The 27,820-nt window shown below is 35.1% G+C and overlaps 2 protein-coding genes across 3 annotated transcripts; both read left to right on the top strand.

The window, feature by feature from the left end:
* The first annotated feature begins 156 nt into the window (after positions 1–156).
* LOC114268132 (uncharacterized) lies at positions 157–18,060 on the top strand. 2 transcript variants are annotated; one of them, XM_028209247.2, is made up of 13 exons: positions 157–1,067; positions 4,620–4,698; positions 4,849–4,905; positions 5,662–5,717; positions 6,935–7,160; positions 9,989–10,075; positions 10,632–10,706; positions 10,885–10,968; positions 14,107–14,171; positions 14,250–14,445; positions 14,541–14,629; positions 16,738–16,852; positions 17,680–18,060. In XM_028209247.2, exons 1-13 carry the CDS (start codon positions 445–447, stop codon positions 17,719–17,721), a joined length of 1,794 nt encoding a protein of 597 aa, XP_028065048.1. In that variant the 5' UTR covers positions 157–444; the 3' UTR covers positions 17,722–18,060. The 2 variants fall into 2 exon arrangements, with proteins under 2 accessions (XP_028065048.1, XP_082778701.1); XM_082922575.1 differs by lacking the exon at positions 17,680–18,060 and having other exon boundaries at positions 16,511–16,809.
* A 914-nt stretch (positions 18,061–18,974) lies between these two features.
* On the top strand, positions 18,975–24,693 carry LOC114268156 (Tetratricopeptide repeat (TPR)-like superfamily protein). The gene has a single exon (XM_082922574.1). It carries the CDS (start codon positions 22,589–22,591, stop codon positions 24,572–24,574), a length of 1,986 nt encoding a protein of 661 aa, XP_082778700.1. The 5' UTR covers positions 18,975–22,588; the 3' UTR covers positions 24,575–24,693.
* The last annotated feature ends 3,127 nt before the right edge of the window (positions 24,694–27,820 follow it).

Below are 27,820 nucleotides of genomic sequence, written 5' to 3'. Positions count from 1 at the left end.
TGATTTTTTTAATTTATTTTATCTTTTTATGGGTAAGTTAGGTAAGAAATAATGTGATTAAAAATAGATAAAAAGTTAAAAACTGATTTTTTTACCAATTTGTCAAAAGAGCACATTTAATAATTGAGGAATATAACAGGTCGGAGATTTGTAATTGGTTTGGGGATGGCCGCGTGGCCAAGAAATAATTTTTTCCATCCAAACAGGGCCATAAAAGATAAGCCGTCCGATCTGAATTCTCTCTTTCCTTGAGAAACCCTCAAGACACCAGAACACTAGTGTTTCAGTAATTCGCTCGACTCAAAGAAAAAGAGAGAAGGAAATCGAGTGATCTGATACAGTAAAAAGCTCACGCTTTGGGGTATAACTTCTTCAACGTTCCTCCTCTTGATCAACCTCGAAGAACCTTGAAGAGAGAGAGAGAGAGAGAGAGAGAAGTTGAAAATGGAATTCGATGAGTACGATTACCTGGAAAAGACCGTGGAAGAGGGCAAGCGAGACAGTTCGTCGACGAAGAAGAGCCAGAAAGGTTACAGGAGGAGAGAGAGGTCCGTAGAGGAAGACAGCAGCCATGAAGAGGAGGAGCATCGGAGGAGTAAGAAATCGAGAGGGGAGGAAGAGAATGGGTCCCAGAGAGAGCGGTCAATTAGGGATGCTGCTGAGAAAGATGTTGAGAGAGACAAAGATCGTCGCAGGACTAGTAGAAATGGAGATAGGGGGTCCGAGAGAGAGAGGCTGAGGGACAGAGACAGGGAGAGGGATAGGGGCTCCAGAGAGAAAGATAGGGAGAGGGAGAGAGGCTCCAGAGAGAAAGACAAGGAGAGGGAAAGAGACAAGAGAGACAAGGAGAAAGAGAGGGAGAGGGCGAGAGACAGGGAGAGAAGAGAGAAAGACAAGGAGAGAGAAAGGGAGATGAGAGACAGAGAAAAGGAGAAGGAGAAGGAGATTGAGTTGCACCAGAGAAGCCGGAGTCGGTCGAGGTCATCGAGGAGGCATGATAGTGATCGCGAAAGAGACAAGGAATATTTGAGAGACAGGGAAACTGAACTTGAATTAAGAGACAGCAGGTGGTATCTCACTCTTTCCTCCCCAATTGGTGTTTTGGAATATATATATATATATATGTAAACATTCTGCTCTTGTTTGCTTTGGTTTTTATTTCTGGTTTTATTTGAAAGAGTTCCTTGTGAGTAATTCCTAAATTATGCATTTGATTCATCATGGCTGTAAAAGTTTAGACTTCACCCTTTAGAAAAATGAAATAATTCCTTGTGCCTGTGAATAAAGGTTGTAACTTGCAAAATCTAATAACTACAATGATATAGTTATTCAAGCCTTCACTGAGAGGAAGGGGGATTTATGCAAATGGAGTTGGACAAGGTTTTATGTGCTTCATTTTGCCTTTTGTAAAAACATTTAGCAGATTTTACCATCAATATAAACTGATGAATGTTGATTATGGATAACAATATGCTTTTCATTTACTTGGCGTCATTCATTTGATTGTGTTGGAAATATTGTCTTCATGAATTTAAACAACTTATATGCTATATTTTTACTATCAACTTAAAACAGCTTAAGAACTCATAATTAATTTCACTGTCAAGAAAATGAAAATTCATGCATCGTGTACAGTTTCTAACTTGGGTTGAAATCATAGATGGATTGTTTGCACATTCTAATGGGCTAACAATGCGGCAAGTTCTTCATGGCTTCACTGAAGAAAGTGGCTTTTCCACAAATTGGTTTTGATAAGGTCTGTTGTGTTTTTTATTTTGTCCTTCAAGGAATGCATTGATTTCATGGTAGATTCTCTATCAAGGATAGATTTACAATGCAACTTATGACTTTATGTTCTCTGAGCATATGGATATTAATTGTCAAATTTAATCGTTCAGGGAGGTCTGTAATAAACTTTTCCATCATTTAATATTTGCTTGTAATTGCCTTGAGGTTACTGCATACATGGGACGTTTTGATTGAGATCATGCTGAATGAAGCATGTGGACTTTTAGGTTTGCAATGCTCATCATTTATCCTGTTTCTTATGTATTGTCTGTTGAATTAATTGTTCCACTAAATAGATGATAATGCTTTTAACTTCTCCTTTAATAGAGTGTTCACCGCCCACATCATACTCCCCAAGGTATTTCATAAGTAAAACTATGGATGAAACCTTTAAGTGTTCCAATTGAAATTGGTGAAATCTGGTCAATTTCAATGCATTTAGTTTTATAACTAAAACTCTTTAGAATTGCAATAGACTAACACTCAAAAATCCTAGTACACTTTTCATCACACTGAATGAAAGGGCAACTTAATTCCTTGTATCATGGTTATAAAACTTAGCTTTTTATTTGTTGTTGTTGATGCCTATATGCTTCCAGTGTTCTTTCAATTGTTTCTTTTTAATGAAAGTTGCAGCTCGCTCTTGAAGTCTTGTCTGAAGTTTATGGATGCTTGCATAGAAAAGAAATACTAATTAAATGCGTAATTGTAATGTTAATGTTCTTATGTTTTCATTTTCTTAGTTCTCAAGGGAAGTGCTTGGAGAGTCGAAAGGAACGGGACCCAGCTCTAGGGAAACTTGGTGGTGGAGGGAAGAGGTCCAAGCGGTAGTTAAGGCAAAAAAAGAGTGCTTTAAAAAGTGGCAGAAGGATAGAACTGAGGAAAACCTTAAGAGCTATAGATTGGCTAATAAGGAGGTCAAGAAAGTAGTGAGAGAGATTAAGTTGAAAGTTTATGATGACCTATACACTAGACTAGATAGTAAGGATGGAGAGAAGAGGGTATACAAACTTGCTAAGATACGGGAGAGGAAAACAAGAGATTTTAATCAAGTAAAGTGCATCAAGAGTGAGGATTCTAAGGTATTGGTGAAGGATGATGAGATTAAGGAAAGATGGAAGAATTATTTTGAGAAACTGTTAAATGAGGAACATGGAAGTATGACAATAGGGGAAGAAATAATCAGTAATACGATAAACCAAGACTATAGGTTCTATCGCAGGATTAGGAATTTTGAAGTGGAGATTGCACTTAAGAAGATGAAATCAAATAAGGCTTTAGGACCTGATGATATCCCTATTGAAGCTTGGAAGTGTTTGGGTAAAAAGGGAGTTGCTTGGTTGACTAGGTTGTTTAGCAAAATTTTGTTGACTAGGAACATGCCAGATGAGTGGAGGAAGAGTATTTTAGTGCCAATCTATAAGAATAAAGGTGATGTCCAGAATTGTAACAACTATAGAGGAATTAAGCTAATGTGTCATATAATGAAAGTGTGGGAGAGGGTGATGGAACGTCGATTGCGAGACATAACAGAGGTGTCAGAGAATCAATTTGGGTTTATGCCTGGTAGGTCAACAATGGAAGCGATCTATCTTTTGAGGAGAGTAATAGAAAAGTATAAAGAAAAGAAAAGAGACATTCATATGGTGTTTATCAACCTTGAGAAAGCATATGACAGAGTGCCCCGAGATATAATATGGTGGGCGTTAGAGAAGAAAGGGGTGACAAAAGGCTACATTGACGTGATTAGGGACATGTATGAAGGGGTGGTGACCAATATTAGATCGCCAGCTGGAGAAACAAATGAATTTCCTATCATTGTAGGGTTACACCAAGGATCTACCTTAAGTCCTTATCTTTTTGCTTTAGTTATGGACGAGTTGAGGATAAATATTCAGGATGACGTGCCATGGTGTATGCTTTTTGCAGACGATATTGTGTTAGTGGATGAGACTAGAGAAGGAGTTAACACAAAGTTGGAGATCTGGAGAAAAACTCTTGAATCTAAAGGATTTCGGATAAGCAGAACTAAGACAGAGTACATGGAGTATAAATTTAGTAACAGTAACAATGAAAGCAGAGGAGAAGTGAAGATTGAGAACCAAGAACTGCCTAAGAGTGAACATTTTTGTTATTTAGGGTCGATTATCACAACAGCGGGAGAGATTGATGCAGATGTGGCCCATAGGATTAAGACAGGATGGTGTAAGTGGAGAAGTGCGTCTGGGGTATTGTGCGATAAACGAATACCTACTAGACTAAAAGGTAAGTTTTATAGAACAGCTATTAGACCAGCTATGTTGTATGGGACGGAGTGTTGGGCAACCAAGAAACAACATGTAGATAAGATGAGTGTGACTGAGATGAGGATGCTAAGGTGGATGTGTGGTAAGACTAGACAGGACAGGATTAGGAATGAGTGTATTCGGGAATGGGTAGGAGTAGCACCGCTAGAAGATAAGTTGAGAGAGAATCGTTTGAGATGGTTTGGTCATATTCAACGGAGACCAACAGAGGCAGTAGTGAAGAGATGCGATGCTGTAACGGTAGATGGAAGTGTTAGGGGACGGGGTAGGCCTAGATTAACGTTGACTAGCGTTATAAATAGAGATATGAATCTACTTAATTTGACTAATGAAATGGCCTTTGATAGGGCGGCGTGGAGAAGAAGGATTCATGTAGCCGACCCCATTTGATGGGACTTAAGGCTTCGTTTGGTTTGGTTTGGTTCATGGCCTATTTTTGTTACATCCATAAAAGATTGTGCAAGTAGTGAACTGCCTTTTCTGTCATATACCTTCTTATTATGTCGAAATCGATTTTAATGGCAGGAGACTCAAAGAAAAGAAAGAAGCGGTGGAGCCTGAAGCTGATCCAGAAAGGGACCAGAGAACTGTTTTTGCATACCAGGTAGATGAATAATATTTGTCTTCTATTTTAAGGAGTTGGGTAATGGAAATTTTACTGGTTCTGTTTGTTTGCACTTTGTATTCACATGCCTGCTCTTTCTACTTGGTTTTTGCTAATTCCTGTTTTCTTGTATGAATATGGTGTCGGCAGATGCCCCTGAAGGCAACTGAGAGAGATGTTTATGAGTTTTTTTCAAAAGCAGGCAAGGTTAGTGGGATTTTTAATATTCTTGCTTTGTGGATTATCTGAACGATCTATTTTTAGACTATCGTGTGCTATAGTAGGCATTGTGCTCTATGTATTTTCTTATTGCATGCCATTTGATGCTTTGGATATTTCATTGCTGCACATGTATAGGATCAATTCATGTTCTTGTTACTTGAGACATTGCTTTGAACATTAATACATGTCATTACGCTACATCTTTTTCCTGTTGCAGTAAATGCTCCTCTGCCTTCCGTTACGAGTAATATAGGGTGTGTTTGGGGTTTGTGTTTGTAGAGTAGTTTTTGAGATAAAAAGTACGAAAACTTGTTTGGTTTGCCTTTTTTCAGAAATGGTTACTTTTGGAAAATTGTTTTGGGGAGAGAGTTTTAAAAAAAGTGATTGATTTGATGTGTATGAGAGAGAGATTGATTTTGGAAAGTAGGTAACCAAACAAAATTTTGAGATTTTTTTTGGAAAAATTTGTTTGGTTTGATTACTCTTGAAAATTTATTTGTAGAGAATTTTTTCCAAAAATTTTTCTGAAAAACAAACCAAACAAGCCCATAATTTCTTTCTTGTGTCAACATTCTGTGTATGTGGAGTGAGTGAAAATGTACAAACAAGTTAAAACTGTTGATCTCATGAAACACCCCCTAGTAGGTGTTGTTATAGATGATTGTCCAAAATGACATGTATTAGCTGTGTTTATTGCAAGTTTCTTTTTTCTAGTTACATCATTCACCGCTTCATATCTAGGTGAGGGATGTTCGTCTAATCATGGACCGCAATTCAAGACGTTCGAAAGGAGTTGGGTAAGTGTGTTTCTGCTAAAAAGTATCTCATTTATGTGCAGTGTCGTCGGAAAGTAACTGTTGATTCTTTTTAAAAATTAAACATAACTTTATTCTTAAATTCACTAGCATTGCGATAATGAATCCATGATGAGGGATGGTGGGATTACCTTGCACTCATGTTTAAACAATTCATGCTGCGTTCTCAAGGTAGATGACATGAACCTAAGTTTCTCCTTTCTTTTCTGTTCTTTCCTTTTCTTTTCCCACTGTATGCCATTACTGTTTTCATCAAATGACAAAACCAAACAGTATTTGTGTTCTCCTTGTTCGATTCCTGCAATTTATAGTTTTTCTAACTCTGCACTGGAGTTTCACATTAGATCTAGTTGAGTTTATTTGGTGGCATGGCAGATATTCTTTAAGAATAAATATGGCACAATTCTTATGAGTGTCTTGATCATTGATCTGTCTTTGTTCTGGCATCAATATTGCTTGTGGGAGTTGGAAGATATATAGTGCTGTCAATTGATGGTTTTGGCCCTGAGGTGGTTTCTCCACAATTCACGATTAAGTTTGCTGCTTCTTTATGTTACAAGCCCAGATCTAGGCAGATTTTGTTGATTGATATAATCCTTTCCTGGTTGGAGAAAAAACTCCCTAGGAATTTATCTAGTTTAGTTGATTTAAGGTGATTTTACCTTTTTGGTTGATTGGTAAAGAAGTTGGTAAAACTCTTTAATTTGCCTATGTGGTTAGAAGGTAGTACTTGGTCTTTTGCATGCTTCTATGTCCCAACTCTAGAGGTCATGTCGTTAAATTCTTCCAGACCATTACGAAGGAAATTTGTAGAAAAATGTTGACTGCTATCATGCTTTGCAGACTTATTAATCTGGCCTGACAAAGTTACGTTATTTTATTGACCTAATATGATTTTTTTGGGTAGCCATAACCCTTGGTTTTTGTCCTTCTATTCTGTCCGAGTCTCTTAATTTTTTTTTTTTTTTTGTGAATCACTGACATGTTTGATTATCTCAATTTGTATTTTATCATGATTAGCTGACATGTTCTGTTTTGTGAGGTTTAGATAAGAGAGAAGAAATTCAGCTCGGCACCTATGCACTTTAAAGAGTTTTTGATTTCCTTCCTTCTGTAGATACATGCTTTGTAAGTTATAATTGTATTTTTGTCTCATATGTTCTGGCAAGCTTATTGGGAGTCCTTGGGTGATACTGCAGGTATATTGAATTTTATGATGCAATGTCTGTGCCAATGGCTATAGCTCTCTCTGGCCACCTACTTTTCGGACAACCTGTAATGGTTAAACCATCAGAAGCTGAAAAGAACCTTGTTCAAACTAATGCTTCTGGTGGTGGTTCAGTCGTGGGATCCTATGGTGCAGTTGATAGAAAACTGTATGTGGGAAATTTACACTTCAACATGACAGAATTTCAGCTTAAACAGGTAATATGACTTCCACTACTGAATGTTTTCAATTTTAGCTTGTTTAAATATTACCATTGCTGTTAAAGGAGGAAGAAGGTGTAAGATTTGCTGGAAAATGCCATATCCGATGGATGGGAAATTAAATAAATAAACCACAAAAATGAAAGAAAAAAATGAGCTCTTAGAAGCAGCACTAATGGTGAGTGATTATTAACAGATGATGTAGAAATATAGTAATGTGCTGTATTTCTGTTGTAAGACAGAGTATCTTCAAAGACCAGGGGAATACCATCTATGTTCTCGAAGACAACAATAGTCAAGCAAGTTGTTTTATAAAGATAACACAGGTTGAGTTGTGATGGTTGTACTAGATGATGTGTGATGTCTCACAGGGAGCTGTAGTCGGGTTGGTGTTCCGGACATTTTGGTGGCCTGGAATGGATGGCAGATGCAATCATTTGCCGAAGCCTTGTCAGTAAAGTGAGGAAAATATTTGGAAGTGGCCATTGATTGAGAAAGGGAGGTAGAGTTTGCTTAAGAATCCAGAGATGTAGGTGGTGGTGGTTGGCTTGTGGTGGGGGAAATGCTCAAGGAGTTCAGTGGGGAGGTTACAAGTTGAAGGATGGGCTGCCAAAAGTCTTTTTGGGAGGGTGAAGAAAGGGCTGCAGAGGACAGAATATGAGTGAAGGTGGATGAGGGATCTTGTCGGTGTACAATGTCTTTCATATGAAATTGTCAAGTGGGTCGGTTTGGCAGATTGGGTTTGTCATTGCCGAAGAAGGTAGAGCTTTAAGAATGGGTAAACAATGTATGGAGGGTACCATAAGGACCTAGGGCAACGATGCTCAGTGCTGCATGCTTTTTTTTGAGTTACCGTCACTGTTAGCTAAGAAGCATGAGCATGAACATGGACATGGGCCATATTATAATATTTAATGAGTTTTTTTGTTTGGGGTGACACTGCCTCTACCAACCCCTTTGTCGGTCCATCTCTGCCCACGACCAAGATGAGAGGTCTTTTGTCCTCTATGATGCTTGCTTGGTACTATTTGGCCTCCAATTTCCCTAGCCATAAAAGGCAAGTTTCCATGCCTCATAGTTTCATGCAGACTTGACACATAGAACCATTGAACAAAATTATTCTCGAAGGTAAATTGAGCTCGTCATGCTGAGGGTGATAGGAGTACTTGCCAAGTGCTGGTAATAAATCAATGGCGTTGGTGGCGGGGGAGAGAAGTGCCATCTGTCTATTATGTGCATGAGATTCTGCAGGATTGCTAGGAAGCCGTTGGGGAACTGTCTGGGTAGTATGATACCAGTGTGGAACTGCCTGGGAGATGTGGTATAGGAGTTGTGGCGTATATGTGATTAGTCAGCACTATGCGCGAGCGTGCTCCATCCTTTCCCAATCAAGGTTTTCTAGCTTTGCCAAGCTTTGATAGACTACTACGTGAGGACCATGGGGGTCAAAGGGGATCCTGTTGCTCTGCCTTTGGTTTGAGGTTTGTTGGCGGGAAGCCATTGTTTGGGTGAGAGTTTGTTACCGTTGGAAGTGGGGAAAATGATATTATCGGAGTCAAGACTATAACAGGTTTTGGTTGTCCTTATCTTGTTGAGGGGCTTTTCTTTTTATAGAGATAAACTGTGTTGGAAAGGAGTAAGTAAATCAACTCACTGGTTGTGGCAATGAGTAGCCGTAATTGCTAATTTGGAGTTGCCAATCATAGCTGCTGATTTGGAGCTGCTAATCATAGCTGCTAAGCTTGTAGTTACTGATAGCTTTAGCCAAGGTGACTTTGGAGAGTTTAAGATTTGGTAGACAACTTTTTGTTGCTTCGAGGCAGTCATTTTTTTGTCACATGAACTCTCGGGAATGCTCGATCTTACTTTTCTGTATGTTTTTTATTCTTCCCTGAGAACGTGTGTTCAGAAGTTGTATTTTTTGGTGCTTGAACAACTCGTTTTGCTAGATCGTTCTGTAATATGTAAGCCTCATTTTTGCAACCATGGGATAAGTATCTATTCTGTACTTTTCAGAACCCGGTTGGACCGGTTTTGATGTAAACCAAGACCAAACAACAGCTACCTACGGTTCCATGAAATTTGGAACCGAACAAACTATGAAAATCTTGGAATCAAACTGAACTATGAAAACACGGTTTGGTTCAGTTTGGAACCACAATTTTTATAAACCTTGTCATCGTTCACAATATGATCACAACATGGTCAAATATTAAATAATATGCCATCATTTTACAAGCAAATAATTGTTTAGAACTAGTTCTACAATTATACAAGAGCACATTTGTAAGAGTAGAATTAATTTTGATTTATCCTCGACTCTCTTTTTGATTTATCAATTGATTTTGTTGTTGATAAAAAAAAAAATAAAAAATAAAAAAAGGAGTAGGATTAACAACTTATGAATATATATGGGATACTAACAAGGTGCTTAAGTGTACTATAAATAACAAATTATATAATATTTATGTGTACATATCTAAACGGTTCAGTTCGATTCCAAATTGGAACCGTGACTATAAAATGACGGATTGAACCATAAATACGGTTTGCCTATTTTAAGAACTAGGACCGAATGCATTGAGAAAACCAAACCAAACTGTGTGGTTTGGTTTGGATCGGTCTCGTTTGTGGTTTTTTTGCTCAGACCTGCCCTGTACTTTTCTTGCGTGAAGATTCTACAATTAAGGGAATTTCAATGGGTTTGTATACCACTGGATTTTTTTCCCTTCACCGTAGTGAACTTTTGAATACTAATCTATTAATTTTTGTACAAAGTAACTTCTTTTTGTAACAAATTGGTGTCCTTCATGGGGACTTGTCAGATTTTTGAAGCTTTTGGGCCCGTGGAGCTTGTGCAACTACCTACTGACCCTGAGACAGGACACTGCAAAGGTTTTGGGTTTATTCAGGTTAGTACAACTTCATGTTGACTGTATTAAAAATAGCTTGTTGTTAGTAGATGGTATTTATGTTAGTATTCAGTGTGTTTGATTTGAGTTTTTTGGATTAAGTTTTTTGAAAATTGAGTTTTTTGGTTTTCGTATTTTTTTTTTTTTGTTTTTAGTGAATATTTTTAAATTTTTAAACATTTTTTTTTTACTTTTTTAGATGCACCTTACTTAGATGTATCTAAAAAGTAAAAAATTTGTGAAAAAATATTTAAAAAAATTAATAAATACATAAAAATACAAAAAATGTACTGAATTCTTGTATTTTTTATATATTTTTGGTATTTAGCGAATTTTTAAAAGATTTTTTTCACAATTTTTTTATTTTTTAGGTGTATTTATGTTAGGTGTGTCTAAAAAGTAAAAAAATTGCTTAAAATATTAAAAAATATCAGTAAAAACAAAAAAATACAGAAAATAAGAAAGTAAAACTTTCTAGAAAGTGTTTTTGAAAAAATGGAACCAAGCAAGCTGATTGGTTTTTGGTAAGATTTACTTCTTCACTGTTATATTGTAGTTCGCTCAACTGGAACATGCAAAGGCAGCTCAAAGTTTGAATGGAAAATTGGAGATTGCAGGTCGAATTATCAAGGTAGTCTTGTACTTATTGGTTCTTCAGATTTGGTAATTATGAAGTTATGAACTTATGTGATTACAACATAATGGTTACATTGTTTGTCATTTCTTTGTATTTATGCCACCGTGACTGGATATATTCTTTTGAGGGCTAATGTTAATTTTTATGACTGATTTTCTACATTCATTTGCAGGTTTCATCAGTTACAGATCATGTTGGAGTGCAAGATTCAGGAGCCAAAGCAGCTGACTTTGATGATGATGATGGGGGTGGTTTGGTGAGTCCAATTTTGACATTATATAATCAATAAAGACTGGAACTAAACATATTGAAAGTTTTTACACTCAGAAAAAGTTGGCATGATAATTTGGTTGCCAAGGCACAACTTTTATGGTTTGTTCCATGGGCGGCAGATGTATAGCAATTGGAACATGGCATATGGTTTTACAATATTTTTTTCGCTTGCGTCAGACATCGTTTAAGAAGTTGGTCGTGTGATATGTGATTAGGTTTTTATGGTGGGTTAAAGTCCTAGAATGTTTGACTTTTAAAAAAAGGGGTTAATTTCACTTTCTACCCTTGAATTGTTGCCAAATTGTTTACTTAGTCCCTGAACTATCGATTGAGTCTATTAAGCCCTGAAAGTATATAAGTCAAAGTTTACTTAGTCGTTGAACTATCGATTGAATCTATTAAGTCTCTAAAGTATTTAATTCAAAACTATTTAGTTTTTGAAAGTATTACAAAAATAAAATATAAACCCATAAGTATGATTAAAGTAAAAGACCCTACCTAGTTACGATTTTATTTCAGAAAAACTTTAAATTTCTATTGTCTTCAAAAAGTAAGCGCCAATTCTTCTAGTGAATTTCCTTTACAAAGATAAGGGTAATTATCTATAGTATTTTCTTGCTTATCTTCTACAGTAGCTAGTTGCTTGCCTTTATCTAGTATATATGTTGAATTTCGTTTGTAATTTCTAATTAACTATCTTTTAAGTTTTTCATTAAGTTCTTTTAAAAACCTAATTAATGTATTATTTTGTTTTATTTGTGGAGAAGTGCTATTATTTTAATTATTTGTTTCTACTACTTCAGTATATCTAATACTTACATGATATGATTGGCAAGGCTAAGAAACTAGACTCTATTACCAATTTAAACATAGAACTTGTGTTACCAGAAGAAAATACTAATAACCTAGCCTAGGAAGCATAGATACGGATACGAGATACGGATATGACACGAAACGGAAATGACGATACGACAAAACTTAAAAAAATAGGATACCGGTACGGCTAGGATACGTTTGTAAAAAATATATTTTTTAAAATTATTAATAGTGAGTTACACATAAGCTAAAGAACGTTGAGAAACCACAATGTAATTTTATAATACAAAATACTAACCTTTAAGAATTTTGTATTAATTTAAGCTAGTAGTTTGTTTACTTTTTAAATTTTTAATAGGTCTTGCAAATATTTCATTTCAATATCAAGTTTAGTATATTTATATTACAATAATAGAACAATTCACAGCTTGTTCCTATGCTTTTTTCCTTTGACACTAGTGAAAAATATTGTATTCAAAGTTTACTTGCTTATTTATTTATTGATATTTAATTTTAACATTGTTATATTCTCTTGTTAATTCTTACTTTCTATGTAGTTATAGGGGACATGCATGAAATAATTAGGATACATCAATTTAATAAATTATATTATTTAACTCACTATGCTCTTCTTATCGAAGAACTTAACAAAGTATTAGAAAAATATTCTTATATTTATACTTGCAATTATATTATATTATATTACATTACTATGCAAGAAATGTTACAATTCTAATTTCATAAAACAAGTAATCATGACTTGGGAGTATTTGATACTTCAAAATTAAGTATCCGATATGGATACGTTACCCTATTTGAAGTACCCGTACTTCATAGAACCTAGCGAATTACATATTGGTACGCATGTTCCAAAACGTGGTACACTTTTGTTCCAAAATGGTAAACTTAGTGATCTAAAGCAATCCCAAACGTTTTTTTCCAAAATATTTCTTTAAATGTTTTCTTAAGAGGAGAAAAATCAAATATAATGAACTAAAATCTAAGTGAGTTAAGTTTTACAAGACATCATAAAAAATGAGTCAGAATGCTCATAGAAATGTTTTGCTACATTAAAAAAAAAAAAATGACATTTTATTGGATGTTTAATAGTTAAAAAGAAAATTATTTTAGAAGTACCTTAAATTTGTGAGTGTAGTCAATAGAAGTCTATCCTTATTATACTACATTTTAGAGCATGTGACGTTTCCCGTTTCCCGTTCTCCATTCCCTATTCCCCGTTCTAGTTCCACGTTCTAGAACGATCCACGTTCCATATAACATAGCACATAACAAAACAAAACACATTTAAAGTCATAATAAAATCTTAATTAGATAGGGTCTTTTATTAATTTATAATATTTATGGACTTATATTTCATTTTTATGATCCTTTTGAGAGACTAAATAGATTTGAATTAAATATTTTAGGAACTTAATAGATTCAATTGATAGTTTAGGAATTAAATAGACTTTGGTTTATACACTTTAGGGGCTTAATAAACTCAATCAATAGCTCATGGATGAAATAGATAATTTGACAACAGTTTAGGGGTAGAAAGTGAAATTAACCCTTCAAAAAAAAAAAAAAAAAAGAAAAGAAAAGAAAAGAAAAGAAAAGGAAACAAAAAAAAGAAAGGGATCATAGACAGCTTGTTGGGTTATGAATTATGAAAAATGATTGAGAGCTCTAATAAAGAAAGCTCGAATGAGCTCTAATGGGAGTGGGCCCCACTGTGATGTGATGTTTGGCCTTGGTTTTATTAATTTTTATTTTTTTTATTTCTTGCCACATCATTAGAGCTCAATTAGAGCTTCTAAATTAGAGGGATGTATCATTACTCATGAATTATAAAGGTGGATGAAAAGTTCTTGAATTTAATAAGATTCAATCGATAGTTTAGGGATTAAGTAGATTTTTCAATTGATAGTTCAAGGGTAGAAAGTCAAATTAATCCTTCAAAAAATAAAAAAATAAAGAAAGGGATCATAGACTTTGTTGGTTTATAAATTAGAAAGGTTGATGAAAAGTTATAGAATTTATGGAAAGTAATGGGAGAGAAATATTGGTGAAGAATGAAATTTAGTATAAAAAGCGTAGATATACTATAATCAAGTACTAATAACAAACTTCGTTAACGAAGTGGCAAAAGTCTTGTAAATCTTTATTCATCGCACTCCTAATGGTCAAAAGTATAGCCAGGAAAAGAAAAAAAGAATTTATAACAGAAAAACTATATGTTTTCTTTTGCTGCACAATTTTCCTCAGAAACAGTACTTGGCTGACATATGGTATAATTCCCATACAGTCTCTAAATGCTCAATCAAGAGCATTGCTTATGCAGAAGCTGGATCGCAGTGGTACTGCCACCAGGTTGGTTTATTTACCATTATCCATCCTTTAGGTTTCCCGCCAACCATAGCATACACTTAAATGTAATCCTTCCTGTAGTGTTGCGGGGTCTCTTGGAGTGCCAGTGCTTAATGGTGCAACTTCAAATCAACAAGCCATCACCTTGCCTATCGATGGGCAATCTGCAGTTCTTGCTCCAGCTCTTCCTGCACTTGTGACTTCTTTGGCCTCAGAGCCTATCGGTAAGCCCAGCGAGTGTTTACTCTTGAAGAATATGTTCGATCCAGCAACTGAGGTGTGTGTATTCTCTGTGGTGTTTTATTTCTTTTTCCCAAAACTTTCCAGTTCTCTATTGTATGGAAAGTATTCATCTTTGAAACTGTGTTACAGACTGAACCAGACTTTGATTTGGACATTACGGAGGACGTGCAAGAAGAATGTTCGAATTATGGTCGTGTGAAGCATATCTATGTCGACAAGTAAGCCAAACGGTTTATTGTAATAATTCATTTGTTGTCAAGTGTCCTGTTTGTATTTTTTAATGTATCCCTGCTTTGTTACATGAGAATCATAATTATTTGCTCAAATGCATCTCTTGTATAGAATAATTTTAAAGATATTTCAATTTTCTGTCATGTGTGCTGCTTTAAAGATCAATGTGCCATGTGTGTTAATGCCAAGATCTCTTTGTTTGGAAGAGAATTCTGGTGCTACAATATTTTTCTAGAATTCAACTTCATTTTACACACAAAAATGAAACCAGGATGTTTGGGTTGAAATTCTAATATTGGGATACTGTATTCCCATTGCCGGGATAATAGAAAACAACATTTAGGGCTTTTTATCATAATTGCACGAAGAGTTACCCGCTACCAGGCTGATTATATGAAGTTATTATCCTAATATGAATAATATGTACTTAGTAGTCAATTATTTGTAATAATGAGTAGTTAATTGATATAGGTAATTTTTAATCCCATGAACTACGTAAGATGGACCAGTATAATATGATTGCATCCCATACTAATCTGCTGGTCAAAGTGGAACAAAATTATCATGTTGCAAGTATAATAAATATAGGACATTGCAATGCTGTCTGTCTTCACCTTCTATTGCATTACATTTACTAATGTCTATGGATGCTATAGTGGAAATTGTGTATTATGAATTCTTCCTTATTGTTAGCCTCATTGGAAAGATTGCTGGTTATGATGTGAGATTGGGAGTCTCATTTGATATTCAATTCTTTTATGGGACATGAAGAGTTAAATACCCAGTAATATTAATAAATATCATTGTCGGTCTATTTGACTTGTCAAAAAAAAAAAAAAAAAAAAATCAGTTATGGTTATTCATTTTCTAGAGATTAGCAGGACAAGGCATCTGAAAAAGATTTAAAAATTTTGTTTATTTTGTTTTGAAGAAAATTTTACATTCAATGAAAATTTTCCCAAAGTCAAATGGGGAAGTTATATTTTGTATGGCGGGGTAATACACGAATCATTTACAAGGGGTTAACACACTCAAGCTTCCAATGTAATCATTGTTGTTTGAGGGTATAATCTCTTTTTTGCTAGAACCAATTTCCTTGAGCCTTTATTTTGTCTTTAGGTATAGGATTAGTATGTGTGGTAGCAAAACAAATTGAAAATCATTTGTATCTTGCCTGCACTTACGGAACAAAATGCCTGTTGTAAATTATCAATAACTACTACTGAATCTGGGAAGTGGGTTTCCTTTGCCTAATCTGATGCAAATGGGAATTTTAATAATTGTATATTTTATCTTTATTATTTTAATATTTGATTAGGATTATTATTTAAGACTATGATCTTTAATTTTTTTTGTTTATTTAGGTTTCCTATTTCGTTTTGTCCTAAAAGAATTAGGGTTGTTTACTTACAATAAATATTTTTATTTCCTAGTTTTTTATTTCCCTTTTAGTTCTAGTTGTTTTAGGAATTCTCTTCTATTATAAATACCAGTTGTAAGCCTTAGAGCAATTCTGTTTTGATTAATAATATATAGTTTTATAATTCTGGTGATCTTCGGATTTAACAGATTGTAGAAGAGTTGCAACTTTCTTTGTTGTGCGATTCTACTGTTGTTCACGTTCACGTTTCTACGTTGCGTCATAATCTTTATGCATTTTTGATTTCACGAATAGCACAATCTAATCAGGATATGTTTGTATGTTTGCAAATTAACGAATAACACAATCTTACCGTTGCACCTAAGATATTTGTATGTTTGCAAATTAGTTTTGGAAGTAGTGTGCATTATTTATTACTCTACTTTCATTACTTTCTTTAGAACTGAAGTTGAACACTTACAAATCTCTCCTTCCTTTTGTCTACCAGCATGTTGGTGCAGTCCTTCCTGGTACTTCTTGGATTAATTTCATTTTTGATCTATCAAAATGACAATTGTACATTCTTGATTCTGCCTTGGTTATAATGACCAAATCTGGTTGCAATCTATTTGAGACTCTTGATTTGGGTTGATATGACAGTTGGTCTCTTTATTTGCCCCATTCTGGTTGAAATGTTATCAGTAGAAGTTAAATCTTAGTGAATCCTACTTGCAGGAACAGTGCTGGTTATGTGTATCTGCGGTTTGAAACTGTTGAAGCAGCAGCAATTGCTCAACGAGCAATGCATAATAGATGGTTTGCACGGAGGTTGATCTCAGCCGTGTTCTTGGTATGTATTTGGACCCTTGTGAGGGTTCTTTTTGCTTCCCTCCAAGGATTTTATAGTTTGGTTGAGTTTTCAGAATCTGTTTTTTGAAATTTTTTTAAAAACTAGGTTGGTGAAAAAACTGGAATTTTTTTTTATTATTTTCATTTGATTCTCTTTACCGGGGCAGGAATTTTTTTTTAAAATTCAAAAATATTTTGTTTTGGGTGTTTATTTTTTGTCAAACTAGTTTTTAATATTTCAGTAAAATTTAAGAAAACAAGTTTTGAACTCAACCAAACAGATGAGTTCCGTTCACGAAATGTGTATCTTTTTAGCCCAGCCACCTCAATGTAAATCTAGCACGACTGGGAAATCACGGTCAAGAGAGAATGGAAGGAATTGGGTTAAGTTTGAATTTCACGGAGTCTAAATTCCTAGTATTTTTATGGAGTGTTTTGGGAACATTTTTTTAAACTGAAGAGGCACAGCCTTTGGCTGGAATTCTTTCTTAGTGATATTGTTTTACTTGAATATATTTTGGGGCATACGACTTTGTCTTCCTTGTGTTCTTAAAGGCTTTCTGCTGTCCACAATTTGTCCCCCTAGATCAAATCTAGCTGGTCCAATTGCACCTTTGCACCTCATAAAGCAAGTTCCATGTTTGGTAGACTTCCTAGAGGTGGCCTTAACAACTTCCAAAACAATATCCATAATTGACCTACTTATATGTTGTAGCCAATTTTTTCTCTTTGAATTTTGCCCCTGCCCCTGCTCCACTTTTGTGCTAATGTGCATGTTATGCTGCAATATTGCACCTTATAACGATATAATGCTTTTATATGATGCAGCAACCATATGAATACGACGCCAAGTTTAAAGATGCAGTTTGAAGAATATTTATCAAAAAAAGAGCTTGAAAAAAGTTCTTATTATGTGCAAATGGAGATGGATTTATTGACATGTTGAGTTGGCAATTTGTACTCACTCAAAAAAGAGTTGGCAGTTTGTTTAATTTTTATTTTTGGCTTATTACAGTTTTAATTCCCCAGAATGCATCGCATCGCATTGCATGCAAGATAACAGTGATGGGGGTGGGTATCTCTATCTGTAATTGCAGCAGCCCATTTGTGTAACTGACCTCACCTCTTCTCTTCTCTTCTCTTCTCCCATGGATCTTGATGATAGATGGATAGGTCGAGAATGAATGAAGTGCAATTAGTTGTCATGAAGATTTTTTTATTCATTCAGTTGGTGAATGGCTTGAAATGAAACATGGGGTTAGAAGTCACAGTTCCAAATAATTTGATCGTGCTTAATTTTAACCTGGTGGTGTTATGAGCATGAACTGCATGAATAATCTTTCCTTGATCATTATGGCCACAAGTGTTCTCTCATTTGTATGGGAATGCACCTTACATATTGTCTGTTTGGTTCTTACACAAATTCATGCAATTGCCACGTGTTCTCTCATTTGTATGGGAATGCACTTACATATTAGCTGTTTGGTTCTTACACAAATTCATTGCATTATTAGGGAAATTGATAATGCGAAATCATCAGTGAATTGGTCAGTAGTTATTTTTATTTTTTTTATTTGAATTTTAAATACACTTTTTGCAGTTTAGCACATGGTTATAGTTGAAAAATTAGTTTGATATGGTACATTTTAAACATGTTTAGTAGTTTTGTAATGGGTTGTGTTTCTGTCAAGTTCACATCTCAAGTTGAGAGAACTTGAGGGACTTGGGCCAATCATGATCTTGTTTTGATAATTTGAATCGTTTATTTTGTAATTTCTCAATGAATATATCATACATAAAAATATTAAAATGGATTTGATAATTGTAATCTTTTTATTTTATCACTTCAATCTCTACAAAATTGGGTAAGTATATTTTTGAAAATAAATTATTTATTTTTTGTAGGCAAATATAACGATTATCGGATCGATTTAATTTGATGTATTTAATTTTTTTTTTTTTAAATATATACAAAGGCCTTTGTTAGCAAAATTTGTGGCAATGATGATCAAGGAAAGATTATTCATGTTAGCAAAATTTGTGTTAAAGCCCAATCAACAGGGGTTAACAATAATTTTACCAAACAACAAAAGGAAATCAGGTAATTGTGTTGGGGCTTTTTTTTTGTTTTTTGTTTTTTGGGGTAAGTAAGTCATAAAATAAAAATAAGAAACAAACACAACTACAAGGGGCATATCCCAGGCCCTACTGAAGACAATACAACACCAAGAAAAAATAAAAACGGACAGCAACAATGCAAAACAAAACCAGGATAACAAACTTGGACAGAGCTAAAACTAGAAATAAAGAATGACTAGCACCAGTCCACTATGATATCAACCTAGAATAATCAAAAAATAAACAGACAGCATCATCAGGATGCAGTCCACAAAACTAAAATCCCTTGCACACCCTGCAAGGCTAGGGCCAAACAAGATAATGACACAAGTCACATAAAACTAGACAATATACAAAGTAAGGAAAATGCAAATTTCTTCACTCCACAGGTGCTTCCAGCAGCCATACAACCTGTTATAGTGCTTCCAAAGTTCAACAAACCAAGGTAAAAGGAATATGTTGACAGCAAGAGTTTCCAACAGGTGTAACCATGCATCAACAAAACCCAAGGATTTACAGAGCAAATCTAAACTGGTTTTTCACAGCTTGCAGCAGACAGATAGCAGACATAGATTGCAGACAAATCAGCACAGGCTAGCAGCAACAGATTGCAGACACAGATCTGTACAAAATTAGGAAAAAAAAAAAAAGAAAGAAAAGAAGAAAGAAAGAAAGAAAAAGACATCAACAATCCTATTTAACAATAGCTAAAAGGGCTGGCGCATATATGCAGCCTGGCCCTCTTGAAGTCCTTCAAACAGACCCTACAAGAAACTGTGCACAGATCTATATCAAGACTCACTTTATGTGACCTCACAATCTCAACCCACATATAGGCACTCAAGCTCAGCGAAGAATAAAAATAGCTTAGCATAGAGGAGAAGAAAAATGAAGCAAAAAGCTCTCCAAGAATGTAGATCTCTCCTCACTCAACCTTCAACAAACAACTCCCTCACAAAAGTACCAGCTTTGTCACCTGTAGGCACAACAGTTAGAAACAGAATATAACTGGAACTCACATCACTCAACCCTCAAGCTCACAAACCTCCACTGCCTAATTTAGATCTCACAAACACTCAATCCACTTTCCCTAAGAATAGGCCAGCTTGACAACCTACAAACAAACAGTTAAGGAAAACTATTTAGTAGCTTACAGTCACTCAACCCTGGATATAGAGATCTCACCACACTCAACCCACAAAACCTCCCCATCACTCCACACACAAAGTCTTGGAAAGGCCACTTTCAAGGATACCCCCACCTGCAAAAATTAGAAACATGTATACAATATATCACAGTGAGGGGACTGTTTTGAGAATAGAATCTGGCAATCTCTAGATGGACAAGAACCATGCATCATTTGGATTTCTCTTGAAAAAATTTAAGTGACAAGACCCTGAACCTGATCATATTAAAAATATTCAAGGCAACAACTTCTTCAGGGTTTTTCTCTGTGGTGAAAATTCTATTATTCCTTTTAAGCCAAATAAGATAGACAGAGCAGGTGAAAGCAAGCCTAGAAATTATGGAACCAAGAGACTTACCTTTAACAGTTTTGCTAATATGAGAAACTAGGTCAGGCCATTGCATCACAGGCCAAGCCATATTTAATTTATCTTTCACATTTAGCCAAACTCTCTCAGATAAAGGACAATAAAAAAACAAATGGGAATGGTTCTCAGTATGATATTGGCACAAATGACAAGTAGCAACAGGGGAAATGCCAAAAAACTTAAGTCTATCCCCAGTGTCAGGTCTATTTTGAATGGCCAGCCAAGCAATAAAACTTGCCTTAGGGATAGACACAACATTCCATAACAAATCAGACCAAAGGACCTTATCAAAAGAGAGCCTCCAAGCATTCCAAACAGATTTGATAGAAAATTCCCCATTAGAAGATGACCCAAATAAGCTTATCAGGCCCACTGCCAGGGATAAGAGTATGAGGAGTGGACTGAATTAGCTCACAGATATCCGTTGTAAGGAAAAAAGGCCACTTCCAAGAGAGATTGGAAATAATCCTACTAACCTTAGACTCCCTATTAAAAGAAGAATTATACATGATCCTATCTCCAAATTTAGCCCAAAGAGAGCCAAGGGGGTGCCAATTGTCATACCAAAGGAAAATCCTCTGACCATCCTCAACAATATACTTCATGTGAGGATAAATAATAGGTCTAAGCCCTAAGATTTTCCTCCAAACCCAAGAGGAGTCTGATGGCACTTTGATTTGCCAGAAACTTTTACCCTTTAACAAATAAGATTTGACCCATTGATACCACATAGATTACTCACCCCCAGAAAACAAGAACTAGACACGCTTAGCAATAATAGCCCTATTCCACACATCCATAGATTTGAGACCTAAGCCCCCCTCCTTCTTAGGGAAACAAACCTTATCCTAAGAGACCCTAGCCCTATGCTTCTTAAGATCACTCCCAGACCAAAGAAAGGATCTAAATAGACTCTCAATCTCTTTCACAACCTTTTTGGGAAGTATAAAGAGAGAGGCCCAATAGACTTGCATAGAGAAAAGGATGGATTAGATCAGTTGCAATCTACCAACATATGAGAGACATTTGTTGGTCCAGCTCTTAATCCGTTTAGTAATTCTCTCAACAAGTTGCTTACAATCACAGGTCTTAAGCTCAGACGCAATGAGGGGGACCCCAAGGTATCTAACAGGAACGAAACCCTTAAGGAATTGCAAAATATTCATAATATCATCCCTTAAGTTCTTCTCACACCCAAAGAAGAAGACATGGTTCTTGTTGGGGCTAGGAGAGAGACCCGAGAGGGCTTGGAATTCGACAAGGCCCTCCTTAATAGCCCGGACAGTGAAGGTATCCCCTTTACAGAAGGTCATAAGATCATTTGCAAAACAGAGGTTAACAATTTTAGTCTTTGCACACCTCCAATGAAATTTAAAGCAAGGATGAGAAGACTTTTCATGCATGCTCCTAGAGAGGATTTCCATAGCTAACACAAAAAGGCAGGGGACATAAGAACCCCTTGTCTAAGACCCCTAGCCCCTTTAAAATATCCCTGCAGACTCCCATTGATACAGATGGAAAAAAAAAGGGCTAGTCATACAACCCCGGATCCAGTGGATAAAGCAAGGAGGGAAACACATAGCCCTCAGGACATCAATCATGGAATCCCACCTCACATTCTCATAAGCCCTTCATGATATCCACTTTCATGGTACAGTTAGGAGTAGAAGAATTCCTATGGTAACCTCTCATCAAGAATTCCTATGAAAGATTCAAGAATTTCTGTAGAACAATGACGAGAAGAAAAAGTAAACAAAGGAAAATTCCATTAAAAGACTTCAAAAGTTTACAGGGATCAATATGAAATTACAAGGTTTAAAAAAACTCCTAAGATGAACTACTCGTATCTTAACTAATCTATGGTAAGTTGATTTGCTGGTTGTTGATGATTTCCTCTTCTTCTGCCTTCCATTGCTTTTATAATACTATGCCTCTCTTCAGCCATTAGATCTCTGCATAATGAGGTGTCCATTTTTGTTCAAAGTTCCACTGGATCTCCCAACAGAAAAACTGGACAGAGGATCCAGTTACCAAAAATAATACTACTTATATATGACTTTAACCATATGACTCCTCCTATTTTGAGGCGTTTTTCAAATTTGTCGTTGTCGTCGTCGACCATTGGTTATTGGAATTCCACCATAAGAGAAGCTGTAAACCAAGGTCAGGCTCTCAAGGCCCTTGTTCTCTTCCGCCAAATGAAGCTCAACAACAACAACGGTTTACAACCAATCCATCTGATTTTTCCCTTGTTAGCAAAAGCCTGTGGGAAGTTGTCCAGTCTCCGCTACTCCCAAGTCTTTCACACCCATGTCTTGAAATCACCATTTCACTCCGATATGTACGTGCAGACTTCGTTAGTTGACATGTATGTTAAATGCAACCGCTTAGATTATGCTTATAACCTGTTCGAGAGAATGTCTGAGAGGGATGTTACTTCCTGGAATGCAATGCTTGTTGGGTTTGCTCAACTGGGTCTTGTTGATAAGTTTGCTATTCTTTTCTATCAAATGATGAGACTCGATCATGGGATTCGCCCTGATTCAGTCACCGTTATGGGGTTGACACGGTTGAGTTCCGTTACCAAGGATCTCAAGTTGGTAAATGCCATTCATTGTTTTGGAATTCGGATTGGGGTTGAAACTGATGTTTCAGTTGCTAACACTTGGATTGCTGCATATTCCAAATGTGGTGGTGAATTGGGCTTGTACATGGCGGAAGTGGTATTTGGTGATATTGATGATGGTTTGAGGACCGTGGTTTCATGGAATTCTATGCTTTCAGGATATTCCTATCTTGTGGATTCGCTCAAGGCAATTTGCTTGTATAAATGCATGCTTTCTGATGGATTCAGGCCCGATGTGAGCACCATTCTTAGCTTGCTTTCTTCATGTGTGAAAACAGAATCATTATATCGGGGTAAATCGATCCATTGTCATGGTATTCAAGTAGGGTGTGATTTGAATGTTTCTGTACTTAATACCCTTATTTCCATGTACTCCAAGTGTGGAGATATTGATTCTGCACGATATGTATTTGATCGCATGATGGACAGAGATAGAACTTGTGTTTCATGGACTGCCATTATTGGTGGGTATGCCGAGAAAGGTGATTTGGACGAGGCATTGGCATTGTTCCACTCTATGCAAGCAGCTGGTCAGACACCTGATTGTGTCACTTTGCTTTATATCATCTCAAGTTGTGGCCAAACAGGAGCACTTGAGACTGGAAGATGGATTGACAATTATGCCATGTCAAATGGGTTGAAAAATAATGTTATGGTGTGCAATGCATTGATAGATATGTATGCAAAATGTGGAAGTATAAGAGATGCTCGGGAACTGTTTTGTATCATGCCAGAGAGAACCATTGTCTCTTGGACAACTATGATTGCGGGTTGTGCTCTAAATGGAGAATTTAAGGAAGCTTTGGACCTTTTCAGTGTGATGTTGGACTTGGGACTGAAACCAAATCATATAACGTTCCTTGCTGTTCTTCAAGCTTGCACTCATGCAGGTTTGCTTGATAAAGGAAGGGAGTGTTTTGATCTGATGACTAAAGTGCATAAAATACATCCCGAATTAGATCACCATTCCTGCATGGTTGATCTTCTTGGACGCAGAGGAAAGCTAAAAGAAGCGTTGGAGTTTATTCAGAAAATGAATGTCAAACCTGATGCTGGAATCTGGGGTGCATTGCTTGCGGCTTGCAAGAATCACAACAACATAGAGATGGGTGAGTACGCAGCCCACCGCCTTTTTGATCTGGAACCCCAGGCTGCAGCTCCGTATGTAGAAATGGCTAATATATATGCATCAGCAGGAAGGTGGGATGGAGTTGCTGCAATTAGAACAATGATGAAAGGCAATCAAGTGACAAAATCTCCAGGGCAAAGCCATGTTCAAGTGATTGGGAAGAAGAGTCATACATTTAAAGTTGATGATAGAAGTCATCCAGATGGTCTACTAATATATGAAGCCTTGGATGGCTTAGCTTTGCAATTGAAAGAGGAAAACCATTCATCCATTTTAGAGGATCTTTTTGGACATTAATATGATAGAATTTAAATTTTTGGCAAATTATGACAGTAGTCCTTGTAATTTAGTCCTTATGTTTTTTTGGTTCTTATATTTTAAATTGACTCAATTTTAATTCTTAATTTTAAATTTTATATCAATTTGGTCCAGTTGATAATGCTGTTGGTGTTTTTGACAAAAATTAATCACTGGGGCATATGACACAAACTCAAAATGGAGTATGTGTTATAGAATTTCCCTAATGATATAAATATATATATATATATATATATAGTTTTATTAAGCAAGTACCCCTAGTAATTGGTAGAACTCAAAAAAATAAGGAAAAATTTCAATTCAGTTTAAATTTGTAATTTTTTGGGAGTACAACTGTGTGGTAATTTCCCCAAATAATAATAATAATAATAATAAAATTACGTAGTATTTCTCTGAGTCAAAAAATGAAGCACTGTGTTGTTTTCCTCTATATTTGTACTGGATCAAATAAAAATGTTAGAATATTCTAAATAAAATGACATTTTTATAGATTTGTTTGGGGTGTTCTAAATAAGTGCACTTTTTGTCTTTTTGGACTAAAAAATTGAAGAAGAAAATATGGATGTTTGGGTTAACTTTTTGACTTTTTATGAAAAAATGTGTAATAAAAAATTATAAAAATTGATTTGTAGGGAAAAATTAGAATTGAGAGTTGTGCAGCCGTAATTGTTGACTTTTGGTGAATAGTGTTAACTTTTTAACTTTTTAGCTTCTTTACAATATGCCAAACTTGGCTTTAGTCTCAAAATAGTCAGGTGTGCTAGAAGCCTAATTGGAATACAATTTCATCATAAAAACTTGAATAATAATTTTGCATCTTGAAAATTAAAAAAACTAAACCTTTGTCTCTATTTACACACCATAATTTATCTCAAAACAAACCACTTCTGAAGGCACACCTTTAATAATTTGGTAAATAAATATTTTGTTCAATACAAACCACAAATTTGCATATTTACCTTTACTTACACACCCCACCCACCGCAATATACTCACAAACTTTCATTTTTACCCTCACTCGCTCACACACCCCTCACCCACGATATTCATCTCCCCCACCATTCTCTGTTCAAACTGGTGAACACCATTGCTCAAAACACTGGTTTTCTTATCACAGACGTCATCGGTGGTGCTCAACACAGTTGGAAACAACTTCACATTAGAGATTTAGTAGGTGAGTTCTAATTTGGCTTAGATTTTAGGATTTTATGTACTTTTTTCTATTGTCATGAAATTTGTATTTGAATGAATCATTTTCCTGTTCGACACTGGATTTTCAAACCCTAAACATTTAACATTCGTTCGACACTTGATTTTCGAACAATAGCATTTTGTATGTTTGCTATTATCGAACAGAGCATCTCTATTCTCGATCTCAATGTTCAGAACTTCTTGGATGTCTCTTCCGCTACACCGCCGCTGAAGCCGTCTTCGGAGTCTGTCTCGGTCGAAATCTCATGCTTTGAATCGGTCGGTCTCGATCCCTGAACTTCACTCTTAATTCGCTTCTTGATTTATCATTGCTGTCTCTTACTTCTATTGATTTTTTGAGTTAAATATTAGATGATGTATATATATATATATATATATATACTAGCGTATGCCCGTGCCTGAAGGCACGGTGTAAATAATATTGGTACACATATTTTACAAAAATCAATTAACATAAATTATTAATATTGGTATCACATCCTTTACAAAAAAAATCAATTCAAAATGATAATAATTTCACTGCTACAAAAAACTCCACACATAAGACTTCTGCCACCATCTACGGCAACACCACCGCCGGCCATGGCTTCAACAGATATCATACTATGGCAGTTCGTTTAAGTTAAAATATAATTTATCAAATTCATTGCTAAAAGTCAAAACGTTTGAGGTGACATTTTTTCTCATTTTTTTCCTCAAATTCTCATATATATATATATATATATATATAATGTATTTAAACAATGTCACCTCAAATATTTTTTTGAGCCATATGTATTTAAATATTTTTTTTGATTAAAACTATATTAAAAGACAAAATAAGTTAAAATAATATCAAATTCATAATTATTTTATATTTTTTTTTCCTCATATACATCATATCTAATTATAAAAAAATTTAACAATTTTGCTAAACATAATTATTTTAATCTACTAAACTAACCAAAAATTAAAATAACTCATTAAATTAACCAACCTCCCATACACCGCCTATAATTTTGCATGGCTTTATTATTTTTTTTAGAAACCACACTTCTGTTGCTAATTACACTCATCTTTCCAATTATTTATTGTGTCTCAGATTGGTCTCTTTTTTTTTGCTCACTCTTTCTTTTTAATTATAGACTATACGTATTTTTAATTATAGACTATACGTATTTTTTTTTGCTCACTCTTTCTTTTTTTTGCTCACTCTCTCTACTCATTCTCATTCTCTCTCTCTCTCTCTAACGTCTCTCTTTCTCATTTTCTCATTGCATCCTCTCTCATCTCTTAACAAGCACTACATCTCCTCTTAGAGCTCAAATAACAAACTCTTTATTTCCTTTGTTCGATCTTCCTCTTCAATAGTAGTGGACAATCACAAAGTGGAGGCGGCAATGAATCCCTTATTTTTTTTCACTCTATTTTATCTTAAATTTGTGATTTGATTTTGTTAAATCATAATAAATCAACACCCATTTCAAAAGCTTTTTTCAAAATCATAAAAAATCAACACTCATTTTCCATTAAGAAATTAAATCCATTTCATAAATCAAACTGAAAATAAAAATATATTTTTAAAATCAAAACTCATTTTATAAAAATCAACTATTATTTCAGACCTCAAATTTTTTAAAAAATTAAATCCAAATCCATAAGCCGCATAAAAAAAAAATCTATATAAATAAAAAACAAACAAAACACACAAACAGCAAAGTAATACAAAATTTTAACTAATTTCTTAAAACACCCCTATAATTATTGATACTTGTCAAATAAAATTAAATCCCACTTATTTTTGTGTAAACTTTAACATAATTAATCATTGAAGGTGCATTAAAAAATTAAGAGAAAAAGATGACAAAGAATATGCTTCGAATATATCTCTCTCTAAGCATGTTGGATGAGTCACTTCTCAAAAAGAAAGATAAACATTGGTTAGCGGGGACAAATAAAAAAAATTAAAAAAATGAGTTACACATTCCAATTAGTCTTATCCAAACAACCCTCATCTACTAAAGCAAACTTAGC

Source organism: Camellia sinensis, chromosome 4 (assembly GCF_055761805.1).
Source record: "Camellia sinensis isolate YWXY chromosome 4, ASM5576180v1, whole genome shotgun sequence".
In the NCBI taxonomy this organism is placed as follows: Eukaryota; Viridiplantae; Streptophyta; class Magnoliopsida; order Ericales; family Theaceae; genus Camellia; species Camellia sinensis.
The sequence above is the reverse complement of the archived record's forward strand: the minus strand, read 5'-3'. Positions and strand labels throughout refer to the sequence as shown.

Excerpts from the sequence above, each read along its gene's own strand:
- LOC114268132 (XM_028209247.2), top strand. The coding sequence starts at position 445 with ATGGAATTCGATGAGTACGATTACCTGGAAAAGACCGTGGAAGAGGGC. Across the intron at positions 4,699-4,848 it reads GAACTGTTTTTGCATACCAG|ATGCCCCTGAAGGCAACTGA; the intron begins GTAGATGAATAA and ends TGGTGTCGGCAG. Across the intron at positions 10,076-10,631 it reads AAGGTTTTGGGTTTATTCAG|TTCGCTCAACTGGAACATGC; the intron begins GTTAGTACAACT and ends GTTATATTGTAG.
- LOC114268156 (XM_082922574.1), top strand. The coding sequence starts at position 22,589 with ATGACTCCTCCTATTTTGAGGCGTTTTTCAAATTTGTCGTTGTCGTCG.